This window comes from Myodes glareolus, chromosome 6, assembly GCF_982192425.1.
Source record: "Myodes glareolus chromosome 6, mMyoGla1.1, whole genome shotgun sequence".
Lineage (NCBI taxonomy): Eukaryota > Metazoa > Chordata > Mammalia > Rodentia > Cricetidae > Myodes > Myodes glareolus.
The window spans coordinates 25933925-25961924 of record NC_142031.1 but is presented as its reverse complement, the minus strand read 5'-3'; the positions used below and the strand labels follow the sequence as shown (position 1 = coordinate 25961924).

Sequence of the window (28000 nt, the reverse complement as noted above, 5' to 3'; positions counted from 1 at the left end):
TTCAGTGAGACACACACACAAGCACTCACACACACACCCATGACACTCACACATCAGAGAGTACATTGGGACCAAAGTCATTTGGTTCAGTCTCTGAGCTGAGGGCAGAGGGCAGGTGCAGAGGCGCATGCTGTGCCCTCCTCTCCTCTTCAGGCCTGCTCAATACAGTTCACGGGGGGGCCAAGAGGCTGGGACAGTGCTGTGCTGGGGACTTGGTGTCGCGCGGGGATGGGACTCTTTAAGTGTCGGCTTTCTTGTCACTTTGGCCAGAACTGCCTCCTTTCTGTTGCTCTAGCCTGATGTAGGGCTCAAATGCTGAGGACCCCACTTTGTAGCTGGCTGGCAAGTCCAGGAGCGGAGCTGCGGAAAAGCAGATGGCCGGCAGAGGGGACGATGCTGAGGCCAAGGGCATTGGAGTGAGGCTTGGAGAGGAGTTCCTGGGATCACCCAAGGAGGTGCCCCTGTGGCTGGCAGGAAGGCCTGGGAGGCCAGGGGTCAGTGCCAGGAGGCTAGGGGCCCTGGGCACGGAGAGCAGCCGGCCCTGTTCCAGCAGCCGCAGAACGCTGGAGGTGGCAAAGGCCTCGGAGGAGGAAGAGGATGCTCGCTTCTCCAGGTCTCTGCTCTGGTCCTTCTTCTGCTTGGTGCGGCGATTCTGGAACCAGACCTTCACCTTGGGGCAGAAGGCACACAGGGATTTCAGAAGGGGAAAGGGAAGGACAGGAGACAGAGCCAAGAGAAATGGAGGTGGTGGTTGGGGTAAAAGGGCACAAGTGGGGAGGGGGAGAAAAGGGGGAGAAAGAAGAGCAGATTGTTAGTGTCACCTCACAACCGCCTGTACTGAGGACCTGACTGGAGACCTCAAGTCTCCAAGTGTAGACACTGTTGCTCTGGCCTATGGGAGCAGATTGGCAGACAGGAGGTGGAGTTTGGGGGTCCATTGAAGGGTCAGATTTCCCCTTCACAGCCAACACACTTGCTTTTATCCAGGTGTCTGGTCTTAGACGTCTCCTAGGTGTAGGAATTCCCAGCACTGCCTTAGGCCCAGACTCTTAACTGAGATCCGAGCAAATCAAGCAACTACCACTTACTTATTTGTATTTTAGACAGGGTCTCCTGATCCCAGATCGGCCTTGAATTTGCTATGCAGTTGAGGATGACCTTGAACTTCTGAACGTCCTGTTGGGATGACAGTGCTGAATTATAGGCCCATACCACCACATCCAGTGGTGTACCTTGCCAGGAATGCAGCCCAGGGCTCTGTGCATGCTGGACAAATACTCTGTCAACTGAGTGTGTGCTTCTCACCCGTGAGCAGGGACAGTGTGTGGCAGGGAATGGTGGCCCAGAGGCCCTAAAGGGAAAGGGTGGGGAGATTTTCTCACCTTCCCCAACTTCTCAGGACCTCAGAGGTCCAGCCATGTGAGTGGCTCTGAGAGAAGGAAGTGAGAGAGGCGCTAACATCATTGTCTTTTGCGCTGGGACAGGGAAAGGTACAAACCCATTCTGGGCAGAAGGCAATGACAAGGGGTATGGACAGTGCAGAAAAACAAAATTGGGGGACTGTGCCCCCACTGCACCATCTGTTGGCAGAGTTCTATGTGCAGAAGGAGAGGAAGGCCTGGGAAGGAGACTCCCAGCAGGTTGCCCTAGATGTGGAGAGAAGGTTAAGGGGAGGTTGGGCTGGGGCGAGGGCCTGGCATTTCATCTATTGTCATGTGAGTTGGTCAAGAGACTGACTGCACACAAATTTCCTGTGTACACTGTAAATCCTAGTGCCCAGGGCTCATTCCAAATTCTTCCTATTAGGATTGGGTCAGGATGGAGGCATCAGGATTTCTTTTTTCTTTTCTTTTAAGTTTATTTTCTGTGCATTGATGTGAAGGTGTCAGATCCCCTGAAACTGGAGTTACAGACAGTTGTGAGTTGCTATGTGGGTACTGGGAATTGAACCCGGGTTGTCTGGAAGAATAGCCATCTCTCCAGTCTCCAGACTTGGTATCAGGATTTCTAGAACACCCTGTGGGAGATTCCAATGTGTTGCAGGTAGAGCACCTTCATGACTGTGCCTCTGTGTTTTTTGCCATCAACCCCAGGATTTCTAGAGGCTGGTTCAGGAGTCTCAGTGAATCTGAGACAGGTTCAGATCCCTCTGAACCATCCCTGCTCCTTCAAGAAATTTTTGGTTTTTCTTGTACTGATTTTTTCAGGCTCTGCTCTGCCCTTTTGCTGAAGGGCCAGGCAGTATCCTGTGGGGTGTTTCCTGGCACTAACTGCCCCTGCTGGGCTCCTTAGTGCTCTGCACAGGCTCTCTGCAGGTTGCCATCTTGGATCTCAAGAAATGCTTGGTGACTTCATGTCCTGATAGTTTGCAGGGCCGCCACAAAGTCCCTCAACAGAAGAGGGGCGTTGTTTCCAGGGCTGAGAGACATTTCCCCCCCCCCGGGAGATTATCTCCTTGGGCTGAGGTTAGTGCTCGAGTCTATGGCTTGCTCGTTTGAAAATGAAAATGCCATTAATAATTTAGAAATCAGACAAGGTGTCCTTATGAAACCCAGGCTGGCTTTAAAGCCTGCATCCTCCTGCCTCAGCCTCCTGAATGCAGGGATGATAGGCATGCAGTAGACATTCATCTTCAAAGGCCACTTCCTGGGACTGTGGGCTCATACAGAATCTGGATGCCTGAGTGTGGAGGTGGCTTGGGTTCTTTCCTATGCTAGGAGGTTCCTCGAGTCTGCTGATTTGGACTCCTAGGGCAGGGACAATGTACGGGGACTAGAGAGCCGGAGTAGCACTTATTAAGCTAGTTGGTGACTCTGTCGGCACTGGGGTTTGGCAGCTTGTCCTTAGCCTGTCCCTTGTCCAGTTGAGGGAGAGGACCACTGAGTCAGGCTCTCCTTCCAGTTAAGCCTCATCTGTTCGCATTCCGGCTCTGGGCCTGTTTGTTTATACAGTTTGAGACAAGGTTTCCTGCAGCCCAGACCGCCTTCAGACTCAGTATGTAGCCAAGAATGACTTTGAACTTCTGACCATTTTGCCCCCACCCAAAGAGTACTGGGATTACAGGTGTAATTATCACCATGCCCAGTTCATGCAGTCCTGGGGATCCTGCATGCTAGACAAGTACTTTAGCAGCTGAGCCACACCGCAGCCAGCATGCTACTGTTAAAATGCCAGTCCTTCTAGAGAAGCCACAAGAGGAACTCAGTCACCTTTAGACAATGGGAAGGTGACAGCAGGTGAGAAAGGACTAGGAGGAAGAAAGAGGTTCCCAGCCTACTATGCCACAGACCATCACTTCCCAGAATCCTTTGTTGTTTTATTTGAGTTCTCCCTGGACTGCTCAGGGGCCACGATCCTCCTACCTCAGCCTCCTAAGAAGCTGGGACTGCAGGCTCCTGCCATTGTGCCTGGGACTTCCTGGAGTCTTTGCTCCCTGGGACCAAGTGATACCACCCAGAGGCACCTCTTACCTGCCAGTATCCCCACGGTGGTCTGAGTGAGAACAACCCCGCAGCCTTACACATCTGAGTGCTCAGTCACCAGGGAGCGGCACTATTGGAAAGGGTTAGAAGGATTTCAAGGTGTGGCCTGGTTGGAGGAAGTATGTCACCCAGGGGTCGACTTAGAGCTTTGAAAATCTAAGCCAGGCCCGGTGTCACCCTCTCTCTGCCTGCAGAGCAGAAGGTAGCTCTCAGCTACTGCCCCAGCGCCATGTGTGCTGCCAAGCTCCCCGTCATGATGATAATGGACTGAACCTCTGAAATTGTAAGCCAGCCCCCAGTTAAACGCTTTCCTTCATAGGGGTTGCCTTGTTCATGGTGTCTCTCCACAGCCGTCGAACAGTGACACAGAACAGCCATCTCCTAAAGCACCCATTCCCTGTACTTGAATGTCCCTTTTCTCTATGGGGTTCCCATTTTCCTTACACATGAACGATCCCTTCTGCTGAAACTCGACTCTGTCTCCCCTCCTTCCCTGCGCGTATGTAAATGTTGTGAACATTCACGTGTATGAATATGAGCATGTGTGCCATGGCCTGCCTGTGGAGGCCAGAGGACATCCTAGGGTGTCGATCCTTGCCACCCACCATGTTTGAGACAGGGTTTCATTGCTTTTCCACTGTGCTGCAAATGCCTGTGGCGAGAAGGGTGAGGAGATTCCCCTTCTCTGTCTCCCAGTCCCACACGGGGCATTGGGTTGCAGGAGCTCACACTCAGGTTTTCACTGTCTGCTGGGGATTCAAACTCGGGTCCTTATGGTTGCCCAGCACGTGCTTCTGCCTGCTTTCACCTTACTTCTTCTCTTCCTCTCTCCTTCCTCTCTTCTTCTCTCCTTCCTCCCTTTCTTCTTTATCTTTTAAATTTTGTTTGCTTTGACATAGAGTCTCATGATGCAACCCAGGCTGGCTTCCAACTCTTGATGCTTCTGCCTCTACCTCCTGACTCTGGAATTACAGGCCTGTGCCCTCACTCACAGCCCTCTTGTTGACACTATCGGCCCTGTCTTACCTGTAGCTCTAAATTTTCCCTTACGTATGCTCCTTCTAAGCCACACCCCTCTATGTCAGCTTTTGGCCTAATACACCAAGACGTTCCCCAGATACAGGCCATGATGGTGGAAACCTGGCCTGACTCTCACCTGGGTCTCAGAGAGGTTCAGCTGGCGGGCCAGCTCTGTGCGCTCTCGGCCCACCACGTACTGGCAGCGCTGGAACTCCATCTCCAGGCGATACAGCTGCTCCGCTGTGAAGGAGGTGCGGGTCCGCTTGGGGCGGTCAAGGTCCAGGCCCTTGGGCAGGACAATTTCCCGGATGGTCCCCTTGGCATCTGCAAGGACCGTGAAGGGAGCCAGGTTAATCCACCAGTTGTGTTAGATCATCTGTGGTTTTGTTTTTGTTTTTGTTTTTCCCCTCCACTTCCTCCCTCTTCTTCATAGGATTTCACTTTGTAGCCCAGGCTGACCTTGAACTCATGGCCTAATAAGATCCTGTCAGGAATCCTCAGGTCCCTGTCTGGATACTTGAGCTCAGAGAACTTGCTGGGCCTCTCTGAGCCAAGCTTCCTCAGCAACCCCAGGTAGTTAGTCATATGTATGTCACGGGTATGAAGATAAAGATGAATGGATGGTGGGGGGGTTGAGAAGAAGGGAGAAGGGAGAGAGACAAAAGATAGATGAGAGAGAGAGGGAGAGAGAGAGAGAGAGAGAGAGAGAGAGAGAGAGAACCAGAGAGAAAGGAGGGAGAGGGAGAAGGAGAGAGAGGTGAATGTCCCACAGTAAAAAATGTCAGGTCAGCTATCATAGCCTGGGCAGACTCACTAATGCTCACCCAGGATTCTGTTCTCTTTGCAGAATGAGGAATAACTAGAACAAAACAGGCCACATTCTCAAGTCCAGAGAAGATGGATCAGAACTGAATGTGGTATGTCACAGAAGACTTTCTGGAGACAACAAGCCCTGGTCCCTCCTGGGGTCTATAAGGAGTTAACTGATTGATACAGAGATCAGAATAGAGGCTGGAAACCCCAGGAGAAGCCCAAGGTCTGGTACCACCCTGTTAGGCTTCTGGGTTCCAGCCAGGGAACCACCCCACTCGTTGTGTCCCTGTACCACTGAGCCACTTCAGACTCTAGGCTGACAGTTTTCACACACAGCCTCTTTAGTGCTTTGGGGTCCATTTAAGAAAGGTCAAAGGCCAGGTGGTGGTGGAGGCGGTGGCGCATGCCTTTAATCCCAACACTTGGGAGGCAGAGGCAGACAGATCTCTGTGAGTTCAAGGCCAGTCAGGTCTACAAGAGCTAGTTCCAGGACAGGCTTCAAAGCTACAGAGAAACCCGTCTCGAAGAATAAGGAGGAAGAGGAGGAAGAGGAGGAGGAGGAGGAGGAGGAGGAGGAGGAGGAGGAGGAGGAGGAGAAACAGAAACAACCAAAACAAAAAAGAAAGGCCAAAGACCTACGGCCCACGATCACAACAGAGCACCACAAAGCGCTCGGAAAGGGAAACGCTTTAATCTACACTCCCCACCACTGATGTGAAATCTGTCCGCACAGGTAATAATCAGGGCGGCACTGGACCCCGTGGGATCCACCAGTCAAACAAGGTGCTGTTCCGCTCAATTGAGGAGCACCGGCCTGAAAAGCTTACCACCCGCTCAGCAGGGCATGGTGCTGCACACCTGCAAGGCCAGGGGTACAAAAGACCCTGTCTCAAAACAAAACCAACACCCACAACAACAATTTAGCAACTCAAGGGAACCTCTGCAAAAGTGCCACCTCCCGCAGCTGCAAAGACCATCACGTCCACCAGGGGGCGCGGAGACGGCTTTTGCTATGTGCTGGGAAGGTAAACTGGCTTACATAGCAGTCCTAAGCATGGTGAGATGGGGTTAGAGATACTTACTGCTCAGCAGTGAAAAGCAACTATTGCTTTTGCAAAGAATCTGGGTTCTGTTCCCAGCACCCACATCTGGAGACTCACGACACCTATAGCTTCAGCTTTGAGGTACCCTATACCCTCTTTTGACCTCCTGGGTACTTACACACATGTGCACATAGGCCCCCACAGACACATACACGTAATTAAAGTATTTTTTAAAGATATGAAAGCAGGAGACTTGTCGGGAAGAGGGAGAGCAGAGATCAGAGCGTGGGGCTAACAGGGTCATGGATTTAGTCCTAACATATTATATTCCTGTAAACAAGCAAGAGTAGCAACAAAGGGGTCAGAGTGCTTCTTCAGCCACTGCCCCAGGTCTGGTGTTGGTCTTGAGTTTGAACTTTCCCGGTGTCTCCATGGAGATGGACCTGTCATTTCCCCATTTTATAGATGAGGAGCAAGTTTTAAGTAAATTCCTGAAGATCCCCTATCAGCATTCAGGAAACTCCAGAAACACCTGATTCTGCCCAGAGGGGTAGCACACTCCTTCTGTAAACCCGCTGCTAGAGAGATATCAGCAAGCTCAAGGCAAGCCTAGGCTACACAGTGAAAGCCATTCTCAACCAACAATAACAGCGGAACAACAAGCAGAGTTGGGATGGGGATGTAGTTCTGCGAAGCACGTGCCTAGTAGGCACAGGGCCCTGGGTTCAATCCCCAGCATGCAAACAGCAACCCCCAGCCATGAACACGCTGGAGCATCCTTCATATAGCTGACAAGTTTCAGCTAAGACTTTAGCAGTTGACAAAAGGAATCTTCTGGAAAAGTCCGTAGTTCACTTGGAGAATACAAGACAGGATATCTATTTAGGGGTGCTGCCTGCCTTGCAGTCCCAAAAGGACTCTAGTCCTCCTTTTAGAATCTCAGCCCCTCCGTCCCACACCCACGCCATGATCCGACCCTTATGGCTCCTGTTTGTCCCGGTGGATGTTCACCCTTCAGGGGTGCTCCAGTCCTGATCTCATCTTCATGTGCAGTCAGCCCTGGAAACAGGTGAGTGGGAGCAGGGAAGGTATGGTACGGGGTTGGGGGAGAAGGACATCACTGCTCAGAGGGGCCTGAACCCTACCAGCCCAGGCCCCACCCAGGCTCGGAGATGAGTGGGTCTGATAGATGAAGGTCTTGCTATTGGTGTGTAGGAACCACGGGCCTCTTGGGGTGGCTTAGCACCTTAGTCCAATATTTTCCATATAGCAGAAGAATATGGAAACCTTGTGAAGGAGCTGGTTCTCTCTGCTTAGCTTCCTCTATCACCAGTGGTCAGATGAAACCAGAGACTTCTTCCCACTCTGCAAAGGTGTGGGTCTGAGCAGGGTATCTTCAGGGACAGGCAGGAGGGAGGGTGCTTATATGTGGTAATGTAGGCTTCTCCTCTTTCCTGGCTCCCTGAGACACCCTGAAGTTTATGAGCCTGAATAGCAGGAAGTCAGGCCACACCTGGGCACACCCTCTTCTCATTGTACAAGATCCAGGAGTGGAGTAAGGTGAGCTCTCTCCCTCGGGACCACTGCACAAGAAAGGCAGCTGCAGACCAGCCTTCAGGCACCAGGTCACGCATAGGAGATAGGAGAAGCAAGACAGAGTCACAGTGAGGTGTGCCTGTTAGAACAGAAGCAATTACAAATGTGGGGGGAGGGGAGCAAGCCAAAGGCTACTGAGGATGCAGACGTTGGGTTTACTCTGGAAGCTGCCTGTGGCTACTGAGAGAGCTAAAGAAACACTAGCAATCAACCCCTTGACTGCGTTCCTGAGTGTTCGTCCTGGAGAAGTGAAATCTTATGTCCACACAAAGACCTGTACATAGCAGATTTTCTTTTTGCTGTTTTAAAAAATTAATGTTAATTTTTATTTCATATATATGAGTATTTTGCTTGTATTTGTGCGTGTGTGATTTGAAGGCCAGAAGAAGGTATTCAGTCTCTTGGAAATGAATTTACAGACAATTGTGAGCTGCCAGATGGGTGTCGGCAATCAGAAGCCCAGGTCTTCTGTTTCTAACCGCTGAGCCATCTCTCTGGGCCCTGTTTGTTTTTGAGATGGGGGACTCATGATCCTAGGCTGTCCCCAGCGCTTCACGTAGCAGAGGATGACCTTGAACTCCTGATCCTCCTGCTGGATTGCAGGTATATTCCACCACGCCTGGTTTGTTTGGTGCTCTGACTGAGCCCAGGGCTTCATGCATGATAGGCAAGCACTCAGTCAACCGAGCTACACACCTGGCCCCAAATTTCCTTTTAAGAACCTCCAAAAGGAAAGTGGATGTTTTCAGCGGCAGGCTGGTTGGAGAAACTGCTCAAACCTACAATGAGAAGCCACTCAGCAGGGAAGAAGGGTCGCTGATGATGGACTTGGTGTGCACAGGGGGTGAAAAGCCAGGGCTGGAGAGATGGCTCAGAGGTTAAGAGCACTGGTTGCTTTTCCAGGAGACCTGGGTTCAATTCTCAACACACTCAGAGCGGATCACAATCATTTGTGACTTCAGGAGGGTCTGATGCCTTCTTCTGGCCATCCAGGCACTATGTGCGTGTGGCACACAGACATAACATCCATATACATAAAAAAAAATCGAGTTCAGTTCCCAGATGTCGTGTACACATGCTTCTGTTTATATAACATCAAAATGACAAAATTATGAAGGTGACTGCCAGGGACTGAGGCAGATGGATGATTTGACCACACAAGGGGAGCATTACAAAGCCTTTTGTAGACCAGGTATAGTGGTGCGTGACTTCAGTTTGGGAGGCAGAAGTAGGTGGATCTCTGTGAGTTCAAGGACAGCCTAGATTACATAGTACAATTCCAGGACAGCAGGGCTTTAAAAGAAAGACTAGCTAATTGGCTCATAAGTTAGGAACACTTGCTGCTCTCATAGGGGACTTGGGTTCAGTTTCCAGCAGCCAGGACACCACTCACAGCTGCCTGTAATCCAGCTGCAGGGAACTGGACTCTGGTCTCTGGACACTGAGGGCACCTGTACTTCTGCCCATACGCACATGCAGATATACATAGGATTAAAAATAAAACAAGTTTTTAAGTTTTTTTAAGAAAGAAGCTCCCTGCGGTGCAGCACTGGTTCTGGATCTGTCATTTTGTGACCCTGTGGGTGTGACGCAGCATCGCAGGGCTGTGGGAGACAGAGATGGTGACAGCACAAACAGATGGCACTCAAGCAAGGCCTAGGGCCCAGTTTCTCAGGCCTCCCCCCTGGCAATTTTCTATGTCATTTTCTCGTTTGCACTTTGTTTTGTTTTGAATTTTTTAGACAAAAATTCCTAAGTTCAGGTTAGCCTGGAACTTTCTATGTAGCCCGAATTGGTCTGGAGCTTTCGACCCTCCTTGATCTGCCTCCTGAGTGCCGGGATCGCGTGTGTGCGGCCCCATTCCTGGCTGTCCTCTGGCTTTGATAATGTGCCATGGTTATGTGTGAGACACTCCTGACGAAGGAAGTGTCTGGCGACACCAGGCTGGTGGTGGCTACTCGGGATCCTTCTGCACGTGTCTTACAACTTATGTGACTTTCAAAATATGCAGGTAACCTCGACAAAAACAAACTACAAACCCAGGGTCCGGTGTTGTCATCAAACACACAGAGTCACCAACCAAGAGAGAACAATAGTAACAGCCCGCTCTCTCTGTGCACACCGTGGGCTGTAAGATGATTTGAAACAGCGCATGAGAAATACCTGCCATTTCAAAAACGTATTTTAATGTTTATTAGAAAAAAATCTAACCCACCCGTGGGTTAAATTTGAATGAGAATATCTCCCATGGACTCAGATTTCGAATACTCAGTCCCCAGTTGGTGGCACTGTTGGGTAAGTTTAGGAGCTATGGCTTTGTTTGTCACTGGGGGTGGACTTTGAGGTTTCAAAAGCCAATGAGAGTTCCTAGCACATAATTTCTGCTGAGTGGTTGTAGTTCAACACGTGAGCTCTCAGTTTGCTAGTCCAGCTGTCATGCCTGCCTGTTACTATGCTTTCCTGCCAGGATGGTGAACTCTAACCCTCTGGAACCATAAGCCCAAATATACCCCGTAAGTCGTCTCGGCCATGGTGTTTGTCACGGCAGCAAAAAAAGCAACTGATAGACCACGATTTTAAATGGCCACAATGAGACTAAAGCCACTGATAGACCACGATTTTACATGACCAGGATGAGGCTAAAGCCACTGATAGATCACGATTTTACATGGCCAAGATGAGGCTAAAGCAACTGATAGACCACGATTTTACATGGCCAGGATGAGGCTAAAGCGGTATTGAGCTTTAGAGTTGTGGAGATGGCTCAGCATGTAAAGTTGCTTGCTGCCAAGACTGATGACCAGAGTTCAATTCCTGGAACACACACACACACACACACACACACACACACACAGTGGAAGAGAATCAATTCCTGAAAATTATCCCCTGACCTTGACATATGTCTCTCAAATGTCAAAAATACTCTATATTAACATACCAAGTAAATGAATAGAGTGTGACTATGACAAGTAGAACGGAGCTCCAGTGCAATTCCTCGAATAGGCAGTAGGGTGGAGGGGGCACTACCACCAGACAAGGGGGTCCAGAGATGGAGCTGTGTATCCACCACCATCCTGTCCCGCGTGTGTGTGCAGTGCCCACAGAAGCCAGAAGAGGGTGTTGGATCCCCTGGAGCTGGAGTTAGATGCAGTTGCTTGTAAGCCACTCAAAATGGACCTGATCTTAGGTCCTCTACAAGAGTGGCAAGTGCTCTTACCTGCTGAGCCACTCCTTCAGCCTGGAAGGAACATTCCAAATGAGGACAGGGTATGCTTATAAGCAAGCTTAAATATACCAGTGACCACAAATCATTTATTTGGAATAAAATTAAGTGAAAACCTTTTCCCCCACCATAAATATCAAGTTTCAAGTAAATCTCAGAGCAAGTCATTGATTATAAAATGGTGAATTAAAAATGGTTTAAAAATTAATATGGTAAAGACATTACAAAAATATGGTACTTCATTTTTCAGATTTACTTTATTTTATTATGTGTGTGAGTGTTTGGCTGCATGTATATCTGGTTACCAGGTGTGGACCTGGTGGCCGAGGAGACAGAAGAGTGCATTAGACCTTCCGGAACTGGAGTTACAGAGAGTTGTGAGTTGGAGCGTGGGTGCTGGGAATCGAACTCAGGTTTCTGTTCTTAACTGTGGAACTGTCTCTCCAGTTCCAGGACTCTTTCTTAGGACCTTGCTTGTTAGAAGTGTGCCCTTTTTTCAACACAAGGTGTCTTATCCCTGACTGTCTTGAAACTCACTCTGTAGACCAGACTGGCCTCGAACTCACAGAGATCCGCCTGCCTCTGACCCCCGAGTGCTGGGATTAAAGATGTGCAACACCACCCCTGATTCTATTAGGAGCTTTCTAAGCAGATACACAGGAGACTGGAAGAAACACAAAAGACACATCTGACTCCATTAAAGTGGAAAGCTTGTCTGAGCAAAACACCAAAGATAAAACATACAATAAACAGTTGGATGAAAACCCTGCTCTGTAGAAACAGCTCGGTGGGCGAGGGGATCCCTGCGTGAGCACAAGGACCTGAAGTGGGTGTCTGCAATCCCAGCAGGAGTGGGGGCAGAGACAGGGATCCCTGGAGCTCAGTGGCCAGACAGCTAAGTGAATTGATGAACTCCAGGCTTAGTGAGAGACCACCTCTCAAAAACCAAGATGAAGTGGCTGGAGAGACAGTTTATCAGTTAAGAGCACTTAGTGCTCTTGCAGAGAACCGGGTTTGGTCTCAGCACCCACAGGGTGGCTCACAACCATCCTTAGTTGTAAGGGATCCAAAGCCCTCTCAGACCTCTATAGATTCTCTACCTGTGTGCATATATATGTATGCGGACAAATACTTACACAAAACAGAAATACATAATAATAACACACGGAGAATGATTGTGGAAGACACCTAGTGACTCAGTTTCTACCTATGCACTTATCACACCCTCATACCCACACATACAAACCAAACCTCAAAACATAGGCTTGGCACGGCAGTGAACATCTTTAATTTCAGCACTTCAAAATGCAGAGGCAGGTGGATCTCTATGAGCTTCAGGTCAGTCTGGGCTATACAGTGAGACCCAACCTCAAAGCAACAATAACAATAAATTTTTTTCAAAGCTCACTCTATGTTCTCGACTGGGAAATAACTGAACCCCTTGTGACCCTTACTATAAAGTATCTAATAGAAGTGAAAAAGAGTGATGTAAGGATCATGTGAACTGATACTAAGTGTAAGAAAGTAACATATAATAACACAGTTAGGGGGCTAGAGAGATGACTCAGCAGTTAAGAGCACTGGGTTGTCTTGCAGAGAACCCTGGGTCATTCATTCCCAGCAACTGGCTCACAACTGCCTGCAACTCCAGTTTCTGGGACTCTGAAGTTCTCTTCTGACCTCCACAGGTACTTCATGTATGTGGCACACACACATGCAAAGCCATTATACACATAAAATATTATTGAAAAATATGTTAAAATAAGATGTATAGTACTATTCCATCTATGTAAATAAGAAGAATCATATCTATTTAACCATTTAATAGATATTTATCAATGTGCCAAGAACTGTTCTAGACCCTGAGGACATAGGGACCAGTAAAATAGACAAGGTTCTATTTCTAGAGATCCTGTGTGGGAAAAGGGGAGAAAGAATAAATTTAAATTATTTTTAAATATAACTGATTTATTTACAATAAAAAATAATTTTTAAACAGAACAATGTAAAAATGGGAGCAGAGAAGATAATGAAAAAACCTAACAGTTGGGGCTGGAGAGATGGCTCAGTGGTTAAGAGCACTGACTGCTCTTCCAAAGGTCCTGAGTTCAATTCCCAGCAACCACATGGTGGCTCACAACCATCTGTAATGGGGTCTGGTGCCCTCTTCTGGCCTGCAGACAGAATATTGTATACATAATGAATAAATAAATAAATAATAAATAAATAAATAAATAAAAAAGGGAACTCTGGCCAGGTGGTGGCGGCGCACTCCTTAAAAAAAAAAGACCTGACAGTTACAAATTCAATCTCCAGATCAAACAGGGGCCCCTGGCCCTTCTCCCACAGCATCCTGACCGCCCTCCCTGACGTGACTTCCTACCTTGCCCCAGGAAAGCCCTTTCTGCAAGAAGCTGTTGTGTGTGACTTTGTGGTTATTCATTTTCATTTATGAGACAAGGTTGTGTTATGTAGCCCAGACTGGTCTTGAACTCAGCAATCGTCCTGCTTCAGCCTCTGGAGTACTGGGATCACAGGCACACGCCACCACATCTCTCTTTAATGTGTTGGTTTCTAAGAGACAAGATTCTTCCTGCCTTGATCCAGAAAAAAATATTGCCACTATAAAAATTCCTTATGGAAAATTCACGCAAGATTACTGTGGAAATTTAAATAGTTAAGGAAAAGTCTTTCAAAGGAGGCACCAGATGGTGGTGGCGGCGGTGATGGGGCCAGGGCTGGCGCCTTTAAACCCAGCACTCAGGAGACAGAGACAGGTGGAGCTCAGAGTTAGAGACCAGCTTGAAAAGCAGAATGAGTTCCAGGACAGCCAGGGTTGCGCAGAGAAACCCTGTCTTGGGTGAAAAAATAAAGAGGCAAGCTGGGGTGTGGTGGCTCAGGCCATTAATCCCAGCACTTGGGAAGCAGAGGCAGGCAAATTTCTGTGAGTTCAAGGCCAGCCTGGTCTACAAGAGCGAGTTCCAAGACAGGCTCAAAAGCTACAGAGAAACCCTGTCTTGCGGGGGGAAAAAGCATATATGATATATAAGTGTATATAGGATTAAAAGTAGAAGCAAGACTGGGGGAACAAATGGGAATAATTAGAAGAGAGAAATGTAAAGGAGGGATAAATTGGTCAAAGCATATGATATATGTGTATGAAAATGTCTCTGTGTGTACATATGTGTGGATATTCAAGTGTGTGACAGCCAGAGGTCTATGTGAGGCATCTTCCACTATTGCTGTCCACCTTATTGTTTCAGATAGACTCTCACAGAGAACCTGGAGCTCCTGGGTCGGTTAGACTGTTGGCCAGCAACCCCCAGGGATCCTTCTGTGTCTGCCTCCTGGCTCCAACAGCCCCACACAGCCTCCTGCACCTCGCATGGGTGCTCTACTAGGAATCATCTCCTCAGCCTCAGAAAAAAAAATGGCTCTGTGACCCCATCACCATGTACAATGACTATGTGACAATAAAAATCATCCAACTAGAGCTGGATGTGGTTGCACACTTGAGAGGCAGACTTCGAAGGATCTCTGAATTTGAGGTCAGCCTGGTCATGTAATGAATTCCAAGGACAGTCAGGGTTGTACATAGAGAGACCTTGTGTCAAACAAATAGACAAATTTGTGTTTTGTATTTACAAAGTTTTGTATTCATGCACACACACATATAAAACAAAACAGAAAAAGGAGACAATGCGCACATTGCCACAACAGCAAAATCGACGATAAATCCAGAGTCGCTGAAGTGGTGAGAGAGACTCTGAGAGGAGCTTTTTGAGGCAGAGCCACACCACCTCAGGGATCCTGAATGTCCTACAAAGATGGCATTTCAATTTAGCTGGAGGAAACGCAGGACTGTTCAAGACATTGGCTCTGAACACTTAGCGCATTGTTTGGAATAAGGCGATCTATCTGACGCTGTATGCAGCACCAAATTAACACTTAAATGTGAACAACAGAGCTTCAAAAATCAAGGAAAAACACAAGAGACATCAGAGGAAAGCAATGACCATGAGAGTGCTTCTGAGAAAATGCTTCTCCAGGGAGTGAGAGTTGAACACTTACCAGGCAGAACCGTCTCAAGGTCAGAATACACACAAGCCACTCGAGGCCAGGGCCAAAGCTGGCCGGTACCATGGAAAGCTGAACAAATTCTCCAGAGATGAAGAAAGACAAGTGGTTAATTAAAATAAAAAGTGTTGGTGGGGAGGTAGCTCAGTGGCTGAGCACTGGCTGCTCTTCCAGAGGACAGGGGTTCGAGTCCCAGTACTAACATGTCAGATCACAGCTGTCTGGGACTCTGGTTCCAGGTTATCTGACACCCTCTTCTGACCTCCATGGCGCTGCACATGCATGTGGTGCACAGACATACATGCAGGCAAAACACTCATGCACATTAAGTAAAAATAAGCAAACTTTAAAAATAAAGTAAAATGGGAAGTGCCCAGGCTGACAGTAAGTCAGAGACAGGACCAGGAGAGCAGTTTGAGGTCCTTGGGATTTTTGAAACATCATATTTCTCAGACTAGGAAAGCTGCTGGCCAGAGTCAGAGTAATTAGGTTCCCTGAAGCTTCTAATAGAAATGCAAATGGACACAATATGAAGAGTATTGGGTGTGGAGGCAACTGCAGCCCCATTCACAATAGCCAAGAATCAGGCTCTGCCGAGGTGTCCATCAACAGAGGGGTGGATAAATAGAATGTGGTAACACAATGGAGTTTTATTCAGCCATAAAGAAGAATTAAACTGGGGGCTGGTGAGAGCTCAGGGGGTTAAGGCATTTGCTACTGAATCTGGTGACCTGGTTTCCGTCTCCCGGATCCACATAGTGGAAGGAGAGAGCAGACTCACAGAACGTTGTCCTTTGACGTCCATACAAGTGCTGTGGCTTGTCACACATGCACACAGAGATTCTAAAGATGGAGGTTTTTTTAATTAAAGAAGCCATTTGCTGGCAAATAGAGGCTACTGCATTAACTGAAGTTAAATGAAATCAGGCAGAACTGGACAAAAACACATGTTCTCTCACACTCTGGGGTTTTAGAGTTGTTCAGAGACACTGCAAATCATGTACGTATGTATGTATGTATGTATGTATGCATGTATGTGCACACACACAGACACACACGGCATAAAAGAGAAGAGGAAATAGGACTGCAGGGAGAGGAGGAAAGGCAGAGGGACTGATGGTGTACTGGAGAGCCATTGTCTGTGTGAGACCAACAGCATAAAATCAATACAATCCATAAATAAGCACATAGACAACAATAAATATGAGGGCCCTCCTAGAGCCCTTGAAGAACTGTCTGTCCTAAAGAAACACTGGAATTTGATGAAGACAAATCCACTGCAATGTAGTTTCATTAAAAGCAAAACAAACAAAAAACATGTTGAAAGCTTGATAATAGGAGAATGGCTGGTGAAGCCAGCGAGTCTTTGGCTACTCTGGAGCCGTTAGTAAGAATGAGGAATGTCTTCATCTAGTAACCCCGGGTGGACATTCACCAGACGCTGTCACTTGAGACAGCAAGTATGTGTGAAGTTGTGTATGTATGTGTGTGTCTGTTTGTGTGTGTATCTATGTGTAGGTATGTATGTGTGCATGTGTGTATATGTATGTATGTGTGTGTATCTATGTGTATATGTGTAGGTATGTGTGTGTGTGTTATGTATTTGTAAAGTAAACTCCTGTGTGTTCATATGTACCCACACAGTAGCAAGTCGTGTGTGTGTGTGTGTGTGTGTGTGTGTGTGTGTGTGTGTATGTGTGTGTATGTCTGGCAGGGAATGTGCCTTTCCTTCTGTTTCCTCTGGGGACTAGAAGTTGATCAGAGAAGGAAAATTTCTCCCAGCATCCTTTGTTTAATGTTTTGAAGTATTTAGTTTGCTTTGAAGACAAAATTTTCCCTAGTTCTAAGGATGACACCAAGCGCCTTGAGCACATGGGACAAGTACTCTCCCGCTGTCCCCCAACCTTCCTCCTGACCTGTCAGACAACTCTTAGATGTGTGTTTCTGTGCTTGTTCAAGGATCCAAGCAGATTCAAATCAAAATGTTTAGTGAAGAATTTCTTAAATGATCTGGGCAGTGGTGGCACTTGGCTTTACTCTTAGCACTTGGGAGGCAGAGACAGGCGGATCTCTGTGAGTTCGAGGCCAACCTAGTCTACAAGAGCTAGTTCCAGGACAGGCTCCAAAGCTACAGAGAAACCCTGTCTCAAAAAAACCAAAAAAAAAAAAAAATGACCATTAACAACATTTACATAGCATTGATGCTACTGACAAGGAAAAACACCAGGAGGGTAAGTGTGCCTAGCACCCTTTTCTTTTCTTTCTTCTTTCTTCCTTTAATATGGAATGCTACACACACTTGCATGTCATCCTCACACAGGGGCCATGCTAATTTTCTCCGTGTCTTTTCCAATGTATGTGTGCGTCTGCACGGGATTGTGTAGAATGGATTCCTCCCTCCACAAATTCAGCATTTCCACATTCTAACTCCTTCTTCCCCCCCCTCCCCTCTCCATTTCTCATCAGGAACTAAAATCTAGAATGCCCAAAGGAGACAGTCATTAGATGTGATGACAGTTTCAATTTCGATTCACAAACAAAATAAATCTCAGAATGATTGAAAAAAGAAAAAGACCCGAGGGATGTCTACAACACAAGCCACAGAAGGGTTTCTTTCCTTCGTGTTAGTAAGTAGCCCTTGCAGGTCTGGAGAGACTCCTCAGCCATTGGGGGCACGTCTGTTCCACAAAGGCCCCAGGTTTCACAACCAGCACTCACACGGCAGCTCCCACATGGCGGCTCACAAGCACCCATTGCACACACAAGGCACACATACATATAAGCAGGCAATACACTCATATACACACAGTAAGTAAATATTAAATTTTTAAAAAGAACTCTTTCAAACTTGAGGTAAGAGAAGTTAATTCAACACAGAAGTAATCAAGTGTACAACAGATAAAATAAGAATGCAGAATAAATATTAGTAGGTTTAACCTTACTAGTAGTTGGAAACTCTGAGGGTTTGTTTGTGTTTTTTTTTTGTTTTTGTTTTTGTTTTTACTTGTAAAGGTTTAGTCTGGAAGGTTTTCTTCTGGAAGGAAGCAGTGAAATTACACGTGTGATTTTGCTTGCTGGGAATGTGAGCTGGCACATTTGATATAAAATATATAAATACCTAGAATGGCTTTGTTGTATTTAGTTTTTTTCTTTTCTTTTCTTTCTTTTTTTTCTTTTTTTTTTTTTGAGTTTCTCTCTGCAGCCCTGGCTATCCTGGACCTCACTCGGTAGACCAGGCTGGCCTCGAACTCACAGAGATCTGTCTGTCTCTACCACCCAAGAGCTGGGATTAAAAGTATGCACCATCACTATCTGGCATGTTTTTAAATTTTTACTTCTATGAATTTATCTTGTAATTGTAACCACACTGTATATATGTGAAATGATTTCAATTATTGTAGATGTTTTGTTATGATACATTTCAAACACATACAAAATGAAAGAGAATGGCATATGGATGCTCACTGCCTCCCTGTGTTCCAATTATTATCTCGGAAACAGTTCTATTTCTTTGGTATGGCCACACTTTTTAGCAAACCATCGTAATACTTTACCCACAAAGAGACTCTCTAAGAAACTTGGCCAGAGGAATAGTATGGCAATAAAAGTTAAGAGTGATTCCATGCCAGGTGTGGAGGGCCACCTGCAACTCCAGCTCAGGAGGCAGAGGAAGGAGAATGACTACAAGACAGGATCAGACACCATTTCAAACAAAGCAAAACGAAATGACAATAATAAAAACCAAAGCAACAATTCCTTAATATAGAAGAATGATCTCACTGTTGCCATATTTCCCATAAATTAGATTAAGAAAAAAACTACTTGTTTAATTAAGATGCAGCCTTGGGGCTAGGGAGATGACTCGCTGGGTAAGAGAGCTTGATCTGCAAGCACAGGGTCCTAAGTTTGAATTCCCAGAACCCACAAAGAAAGCTAGGGTGTGTGCCTAAAACCCCAGCACTCGAGGGCAGAGACACCACATGGATCTGAACTCATCAGTCAGTCAGCCTGGTAGAAATGGCAAAATGTGGAGCTTCCAGTTCAGTGAGAGAGCCTTTCTCAAGGCAATTGGCAGTAAGGGATAGAGGACAACATGCCTTGTCCTGCTCTGACCTCTGCATGCACTTGTACTGGGTGCTTAGGGCGTGCACACTGACATTCCCATGAATAAAACACACACGCACACACGGAGTTTAGAATTGTGACAAAGAACCAACCTGAATACCCATCAGTAAAAAAATAGTTAAATAAATAACATGTTAGCTACACAATTGCATACTGTGAAGTTTATTCAAAAAAGAATGAAAGAATTCTAGATATATTTCCACATAACATTTGCTAAATGAGAAAAAGGGTTTGTGAAAACACTACCCGATTTTGCAATATGTAACTCGCATGTTTGTATGTTTCAATTACTAGGAACATCATACATCATGCAGGGAAGTAAGAGTCTTTATCTGTCTGTCTGTCTGTCTGTCTGTCTATATCAAGGCAAACCAGCTTGATGGACTATATGATTAAAAAGACACCTTACACCAAAGAAAACAAAGGCCATCATAAAATTGAAAATCAAGCTATAAACTAGAACAACCACAATAAAACTGAGAGCAATGCGGGGGACTATATACAGAATTTCTATTGGCTGATGAGGAAAGGAGTATTTGAAAATATGGTCAAAATGAAGAACCAGCAATTGGCTGCAGAGGAGATGCCCCTGGGCTCCCGGGTGTGGGAAGACACTCAGCTTCACTAACCAAGACGTGAAGTTGGATGCCACCTCCTCCAGTGACATTGACCATGTCTAAATGACCCACAATGTCTAAGGATGAGGCAAAGCAGTGTGAATTACTAGACCTCTTTTGCAGACTAATTTGACAATATCTATCAATATGTAAGCAGGCCAGGTGTGGTGGCTCTCACACACAACGGGGAAATGGAGGCAAAGATTCCAGAGTTCAAGATCAACTTTGGCTACATAGTGAGTTCTAAGCCAGCCTGGACTACATGTACATACTGCCTCAAAATACCAAAACCAGGGACCATCCAAATAGCTTAGCTGGTCAAAGTGCTATGCTGCCAAGCTCGAGGACCCGAGTTCCATCCCCTGCTTCCACATACGTGGTCCTCTGACCGCCAAGCGCTCACACTCATACATACAATAAATAAATAAAAATGTAAAAAAAAAAACCAAAAACAACCAGAGGCTGGAGATATGACTTAACACTTAAGAGTGCAGACTGTTCTCTTGTAGAAAAAGCATATTGCTCTTTCAAAGGACCAGAGCATGATCCAGCTCACAACTGTCTGTAGCTCCAGCTCCAGGGGATCCAATTACCTCTCTTGGCCTTGTGCATACACAACACCCACCCATTCCTTCCCTCCACATACTGTAAAATATTTAACAACAAGCAACCTTCTGAATCAATCAATCAAACAAACAAACATAAAAAATAGGTCTAGAGATGGGGTTAGGTAAACAGTTCAAAGGTGGGGGGAGGCTTGTCCAGCACCTGAGGTGCAGAGAGGGTATGGGAAAATAACTGTCCAGCATTTTTGGTAGCCCTGCAAATTGTCACTGCCAAGGACAATCAAACAAAGACACCCTTTGACCCAGTAACCCATTTTGAGGAGCTCCCTCACAGATATACCCAGCAAATGAAAATAACCAACCAACCAACAACCCCCCCCCCCAGGTTTATTTACTGCAGTATGTATGCAATAGCAACAGAAAATAGTTCAATGTCCACTCATCAGGCACCGGCTATGTGACAAAGAGCCATACAAAGAAACCAAATATTTGTTAAATATACGCAAGAATTCTTTACATCTAAATGCAGTGGTAGGAAAATAAACATAGCTGTACAAATGTGCAAAAACATGCAAATGGCCAAAAAGAGTGGAAGAGTTTTTTGCCTTAGACTTTAAAAGGGGGAGCGGGAGATTGGGGACTGGTGAGAAGGTTCAGCAGGTCCTAGGCAGAGAACCTGGGAGCGACAGCCTGAGTTCCTTCCCCAGGACCCAGATGGTAGGAAGAACCAACTCCTGAAATTGTCCTCTGACCTCCATATATGAGTGAACACATACACACCAAATAATAATAATAATAATAATAATAATAATAATAATAATAATAATAATAATAATATAATAAAGATGATGATATTATGGAGATTTTGGTGATTCCCTACTTGACAATTGAGTGAAATCTTTTTCAAATCAGCAGTTTTGCTGCTAGGAATTTATTTCACTGAAACATTACAAAAATCTGCACAAAGCCTGGGGCCTTGGGAATTCATTTCACGGTATTTGTACTAAATTGGACCAAATGCAGGTCCTCCCCGGGCAACATGATTAGCTTACTGCACCATCAAGGACACTGAGCTGGTGGAACCTTTAAGAGTTTTTAAAGGTGAATTTCAAAATAGGATAAGGAAATCACCTGGAGGAGCACGCAAGGAAAGGATGCGGCTTCCCGCATCCTGTGCTTCTGTTTTCCTGTGAGGCTTGTATTCTGGAATTAAAGCCCTCCACGGGCTAGTCGATGTGGTTGAGTGTGGCCGGCCTAAGCTGTACCATGAGGGTGTGGGTTCCTCCCCGCAAGCCCGCAAGGGCACCCAGGCAAATGTCAGAGTCGGGGAGGTCAAACCTTCAGCAAAAGAAAGAACAGCTCTATTTTCTAAGCTGCCATAGCCTTGTGGGTTGGCAGGACGCAGAATTATCTAGTGGTTTTAGCTAATTTGTTGTTAGATATTTTTGTTGTTGTTGTTTTGGTTTGTTTTCGTTTTTGTTTTACTTTTGGTTTTTGATAGACCATGAGGAGGCTAACCTTGAAGCTGAGGCAATCCTCCTGTCTCTGCACCCATTGCAAATTCTTGGCTACCACTCTGGACAATCCGTTTAGGCTAGGTTCTGCTGGAACCTTACTGGCACTTCCACTGCTATCCTGCAAGTCCAACGACCTTTCAAGAGATTCAACAATGCCTTCCCAGCCCTATGATCAGCACACACACACACACACACACACACACACACACACACACACACACGAAATTAAGTTTGTCCTATGTTAGTTTTTCTAAAGCGATTCCCAAAGTTAGGAATTTTAAGAATAAGGTTCTGACGACCTCACACCTTAGCATTTACGTTGTATGCTCCTCCTGTCCAAACAAATGTGCAACGAACTCCCCATTCGTTGGGGAGTGGTCACTAGCCGCCTCATGCTTAAGAAATAGGTCACAGCAGCAAATGGTCTTCTTTCATTTATTTGGCAAATATTTGAGTGCCTACTGTGTGCTGAGAAAGGAAAAATGGCGTGGGCTGGGCAGGCAAGGAATCCACCTCCCAGGGGCACAGAGAGAATGGGGATTCCGACTGCCCGCTCTCCTGACACCTCCCTTTCTGCCACTGTGCTGTCTAGGAGCCCAGTGCCGCAGTTTGGAAGCCTCGAGTCTCCACAGCAAATCTCCAGGTTGAGAAGCTCCTCGGGCTTTATTCATTCAGGTACACAGGAGTGCACGGTGGTGTCTGTGAACTAAGTCAAGAAGAAAGGAAGGCACAGCTCTGAGAGCAAACGGTTAGAGGGCGCCGCCTCTGCAGGCTGACACCCTGCTTCTGGTCACAACAACGAAACCTGTACCTACTTAATTTCATCCGCCCTTGGCTTTCTAGACCAGATCCCCACCGGTCGCTGCTCCTTCTCCGCAGTGTCTAGGCCCCTGGAAAACCCCGGCGTCTGCAGGCGGTGGAAGAGCTTAGGGGCCCTTCCCTTCTGCAGGATACTCCTGGCTACTAGGAGCTCCTAGGCTACTCTGGCTCTCCGCGGAAGGGCTTGCTGCACTTAGCGCCTTTTCTCAGACCGACTCCACCTGCGGTGCAGAACAGGGGCTTTCACAGCCGTCGGATCCCCGGAGAACCAGGCCAATTTCTTTCATATGAAACAAACAGGAAAGGGAAGGCAAAAAACCTCCCCCTGTCGCCCCCGATTAAAATGAAATGGAAGAGATGTGTCCAACCCGGAGAGAAACAGAAGGCAGAGGCAGCTGAGCAATGGCGTCGAGGCCTACGTGATGCACAGACGTCCTTTCTAGCGGATGGCGCCGGTAGCCTGAAGGCGAGTTTAGAGCGGAGGCCGCCCTGCTACGCGACACGGATTTTTCCCCAGCCCCAGCGATCCACACTCCCAGCTCCAGCTTTCCAGGGATTTGTTCCCAGCCACCCCTCATTGGGTCCTGTGATTGTGTAGAGCCCTCTAACTCGTCCCAATCGTTCTCTAAAAAAACGAGGTTTGGTCAGAAGAGCAGCAACAAGGCCACGTTCTGCGGCCTGCTTCGGTTTCCTGTGGGGAGTGTGGCTAGTACACAGAGGGGAAAACACAGAACCAAATGACCGGGGCACAGACCAGTGGCGAGAATGCGGTTCTTCTGACAACAAACGAAACAACGGGGAAAAATTAAAGTGCACCCGGCAAACACTAAAATTAAAAAACAAGCACAAACAAACAAACAAACAAAATCTTCCGAAATTCCAAAATGCGGTTTCCTGAACGAGTCTTCTAGAGCTCTCAACATCTGCTTCGGGCAGGCGGTTGTGTGCCGGACCAGATTTCCGAATGTATCCACAGACTGAGATTCGGGGACACCCCAGAGGCCCAAGACTGGGACTTTGCCTAGCTCTCTGTATTTCAATGAGGCCCTGGCTTTGAAGCACGGCGCTTGCCCAGCAAGGCCAGGCCTGCAGCCTGGAGGTCTCCCCAGGCTCAGGGGCCCGTGGAAATCGAGCCTAGCCTTCCGTGGTGGAAGAGAGTCAGCTGTTTGAAGCCACTGTCCTTTGCGCCGCTTTCCCCGGTGCAGCTGTAGAAGGCAGGCCAGTCCCACACAACCATTGGGCTGGGTGTGCGTGCTGGGTGCTCCCACCCGGCTGGCTGCGAGTTTTGAAGGGCCAAATCATGCTCAAGTCGTTTCAAGTCATTTCAAGTCAAAGACCCAGTGTTCTTGGGTCCCCAAGCACCGGGTGCATCTGTCCAGTTTCTTCTCCAGAGCGCTTTAGCCGGGTGGACTCCTCTGAAGGATTTGCCATTTTCGGAAATGGTTCTCCCAAAGGCTGGGGTGCCTCCGATGAGTCTTGGCTAGCGTTTGGAGACCTGCAGAGGAGGCAGCAGGCTCCAAGGGGCTCTTCTGACAGAGCAGATTATTGGTGCCTCCTGGCACTGACCATAAAGCTGTGGAGCTTTCTTGTCTGGATTGATATGGAAGGCACCACCGGGCTGAGCCAAAGGAGGCGGCAGGCTTATTTATCAATTGCAGGGCTCTGTAAATTACACTGTCTCTCTTCTGCCTGTCCCAATCCCTCTCCATTGAAAGAGTAAGCACAGGATTGACCAACAACAGGGTGAGGTTAGAGCTTGGAGGCCCCATTCCTCGCCTGCCCCCATTGGTGAGCCCCTTCCAAGATAAAACAAAAGGTTCCTTCCACATTACCCCTCCTTGGCCAAAGGCCCTGCACAACAGATGCCTAGGGGCCTTAGAGACTGTGGAGTCCTGGAGGAAGCCTCACTGTGTGGAAGCCTGTGGTGTGTCCTTGTCTGGTCTGTCATCTTGGTGCACAGTACTTATGCCAACCGCTGGAGAGAATGCCTCCATTTTGAAGGCTGGTGAGCAGAACAGGGGGCCTCCTGGACTCCCAACTTTGCATTCTCAGAGGAAATCTGAGACATTGGCCAAGCAGGGTTACCTAGAAGACAGAGAAGAACCACCCCGCCCCCTCCTTTTCTTCAAGGTGGTCTGATTCTCCTTTATCAGTTGTTCTTCACCTTTCCCCAGGAGCTCAGTCCCAGTCCCTGGGTCCATGGTGTATGTGTGTGTGTGTGTGGGGGGGAGTAGTTAACAGGGGCTTGACTACCAAATCACACTGCCCCATCCATCAGACAGGATTTGTAGGTCACCCAAGGGCTCCCCACTCCTTCCTTCAACAAATATTTGTGGGGATCCTGCAGAGTGCTTTCTGTGGTCCTGGCAGCACACTGGATCCTTAGCAAGCTCGCTGGAGATGAAACCACCAAGGCTGGAGGGCAGTCAGGCCAGAGATGAGACACCAATGCTGCTCACCTCTAGCTCCAGCTGTCTTTGGACTTTCCAGGGCTAAGGATCTTTCTCAATCCATCCCACAACCAGGGGTGGGAGGGAGGGTGGAAAGAATCACTCTCTACCCTCCCTACCCTCCCAGCAGCCAGGGCAAAGATCCTCTCCCTTGCACCTTTTAATGACTGCCTTGGAAGATATGAGGAAAATATGTCTTCAGAGGATCAGGGGACCAGGGTAAAATGTGCTTAGGACATATGTGAGGGCTGTTTATTTTGGACAATGAAGGCTTCCCTGCCCCAGTGTTGGGCTGGTTTCACTTATGGAAGCCTCCATCCACCCTTAGCTGTGGTGGGGCTTCAAGTAATTGAGCAGTGCTGGACACTAGTGATTCTGCCTCGGAGGGATTAGCAGTAAACGACATCCGGGGCATTTCAGGCCAGTAATAACATCCTTGTCATTAAATGGGGGAGGGGCAGAGGGATTTGTGAGGGCTGCAATTGCTTTCCATTGCAGGCAGGTGGATAACTGTACTTCATAGTTAATAATTCCATTATACTTTACAAATGTAAGAGAACAAACAGCCTTGTGGGAGTACACTACACAAGTGTATCCCTGACGATGTACAGGCAACCCTACGTATGTGTCCCTGAATGACTTAAGTGGTTCTATCCCAGAAAGAGGGGGCCACTTTTTACTTCCACCTTTTAGAGTCTGCCCCAGAGACAATCCCATTGATGCCCATGAACAAGGTTTATTTGTTCTACATAAAGGTTCATGGGCGGTGGGTTGTCTTTGGGCTCCAAACTCAGTCAACCTGACAGGAAGATAGATCTGTTCTTAGGCGGCATTGATGCACAGCACTGGTGAGGACTGGAGACCTTACCCTAGGAGCTGGGAACATTAGACTGTGCCTTCATCTCTGGAGGGAAGCCTTGCAGATTTCCTCAGTGAAACTCAACTGGTGATACACTTGCACTCAGAACCCCTCAACCGGCAGAACGGAATTCTAATTTAACCCCAAATGACCAACAAGTCCTCACATCTTTGTGGTGTGACTGCCTTAATTCCATGCGGGTCCCTAGAGTGGCACTGGCCACCCAATCTTTTAGTGACCACACCTATTCCCAGGAGTGTTCCTTTCCCTTCTCCTGAATTCAAGACAGCTTCTTATGCCTTCAGGCAGGCCGTCCCTATGCCCTGCCCTAGCTGGATCTCAGAGGTCCAGGGCCACTCAAAGATACAAGGAAGCTATACTCCACTGGCTCCAAGGTATTCTCTCAGGTGAGAGAAACCTAGGTTCTCCTAGGCAGAAGGGAGGAAATTTGCTGTGGCCGGTGGCCTTCTGAGCACGTGGGATGAAGAGGCTCCATAAGGGCAGCTAGGGGAAGCCAAGTGAGCAGCGAATCCGAAACACCAGGATGGCGGAGGACAACAGGCCCCAGGCCCAGCTGAGGGCAGGACCCAAAAATAGAAAGAATTCTACATTGGAGAGGCCCAGACCCAGGAGGTTGATACCGGGGCCTGAGTCTGGATGGGCAGTGGTAGGAGAGTGCTGTGAAGGGTAGTTCCCCGCGGGAAAAGGATTGGGAAACAGAGTGACCGCAAACGGAGCTGAGGAAGAAAGCAGTCAGCCAGTCTAGGCGGATGGGGCGCCCAGAGTCGGCGTCCAAGCTAGTGGGAACTGGGTCAGCGCAGCCGCGGCGAGCCAGCCTTCCTCGGCCCATCGAGCCTTGTGTGGGCACTAACCCACGCAAGGCCCAATGCTGGGAAACATGGCTGTGCTAAGGCGGGGAAGCACTCCGCCTGCCTGCAGGGTCGGCCTTCTTCAGCATCTGCCCACTCGGGTTCCTCCCTATCCTGTCCCTGCGGAGCGCGCGTGACACTTTCAACACTCTTGCTCTGAGAACCGCTGTCCGAGGGCCCTGGCTCTCGGGGTCTTGATTCCCCAACTGATTAGCATCTCTTACTACAGCAACCCGCCGGGATGGGCCTAGAGAAAAAGGATCAGCCCAGGAGGACGAACTGCTGGGCGGAGAAACAGGGACTCTTTCCAGCCCTTGCTTTGTCCCCTACGTTCAACTCAGTGTCCCGCACACAATAGGCACTCGGAATATTTGTTGGGTGTACTGCCGAATGAATGAACCAGTATATGAACTGAGTGATGGACGCTGTAGAGAGGTCAGAGTGCCCAAGAAGGGCAGCATGGTAGCCCAAGGAACCAGAGCCGCGGCTGTCCCCTTACCTCGTACCAGGATGCGGCGGCAGTGGTCCGTCTCACCGAGCGCGGGCTGTCCCTCGCTATCTCCGCCTCTCTCCCTGGAGCCCGCTGGGCTGGAGACCGAGGTCGCCGCAACCTCCCTCGGACTCCCACTATCCGTGTCAGCACGCAAATCTTCCGCTCCGCCGTGGTCTCCGTGGCGCCCGCTCCGGCCACCATGCTCCTCCCGGCGCTTGGGGCCGCGGTCCCGCTCCGCGCCCCCATCGCCCATGCCCACCACCACTGCTGGTTTGGCGGCGGCAGTTGCTAGTCCAAGCTTAGGGTAGCAGGTCCTTCCCCGCCCCTCCCCGCCCCTTCCTTCTTCGACCCCGCCCCTCTCAGGGCCCCGCCCCCCGTCGGCGATTGGGTGCCAGCTAGGGTTCTGGGACTCCGGCTGGCTCGGCGAGGCG

General features: G+C 48.2%; 1 protein-coding gene and 1 pseudogene across 1 annotated transcript; both read right to left on the bottom strand.

The window, feature by feature from the left end:
- On the bottom strand, positions 1–27822 carry Vax2 (ventral anterior homeobox 2). The gene is made up of 3 exons (XM_048416637.3): positions 27576–27822; positions 4639–4826; positions 1–670 (listed from the first exon to the last, which is right to left on the bottom strand). Exons 1-3 carry the CDS (start codon positions 27820–27822, stop codon positions 239–241), a joined length of 867 nt encoding a protein of 288 aa, XP_048272594.3. The 3' UTR covers positions 1–238.
- On the bottom strand, positions 17530–17626 carry LOC125388564 (U6 spliceosomal RNA; annotated as a pseudogene).
- Positions 27823–28000: the final 178 nt, after the last annotated feature.

Bases quoted from the DNA above. Each gene is read 5' to 3' on its own strand.
- Vax2 (XM_048416637.3), bottom strand. From the start codon at position 27,822: ATGGGCGATGGGGGCGCGGAGCGGGACCGCGGCCCCAAGCGCCGGGAG. The intron at 4,827-27,575 runs GTAAGGGGACAG...CGGTCCTTGCAG, and splicing joins CCGCCGCATCCTGGTACGAG to ATGCCAAGGGGACCATCCGG. The intron at 671-4,638 runs GTGAGAGTCAGG...TTCTGCCCCAAG, and splicing joins TGAACCTCTCTGAGACCCAG to GTGAAGGTCTGGTTCCAGAA.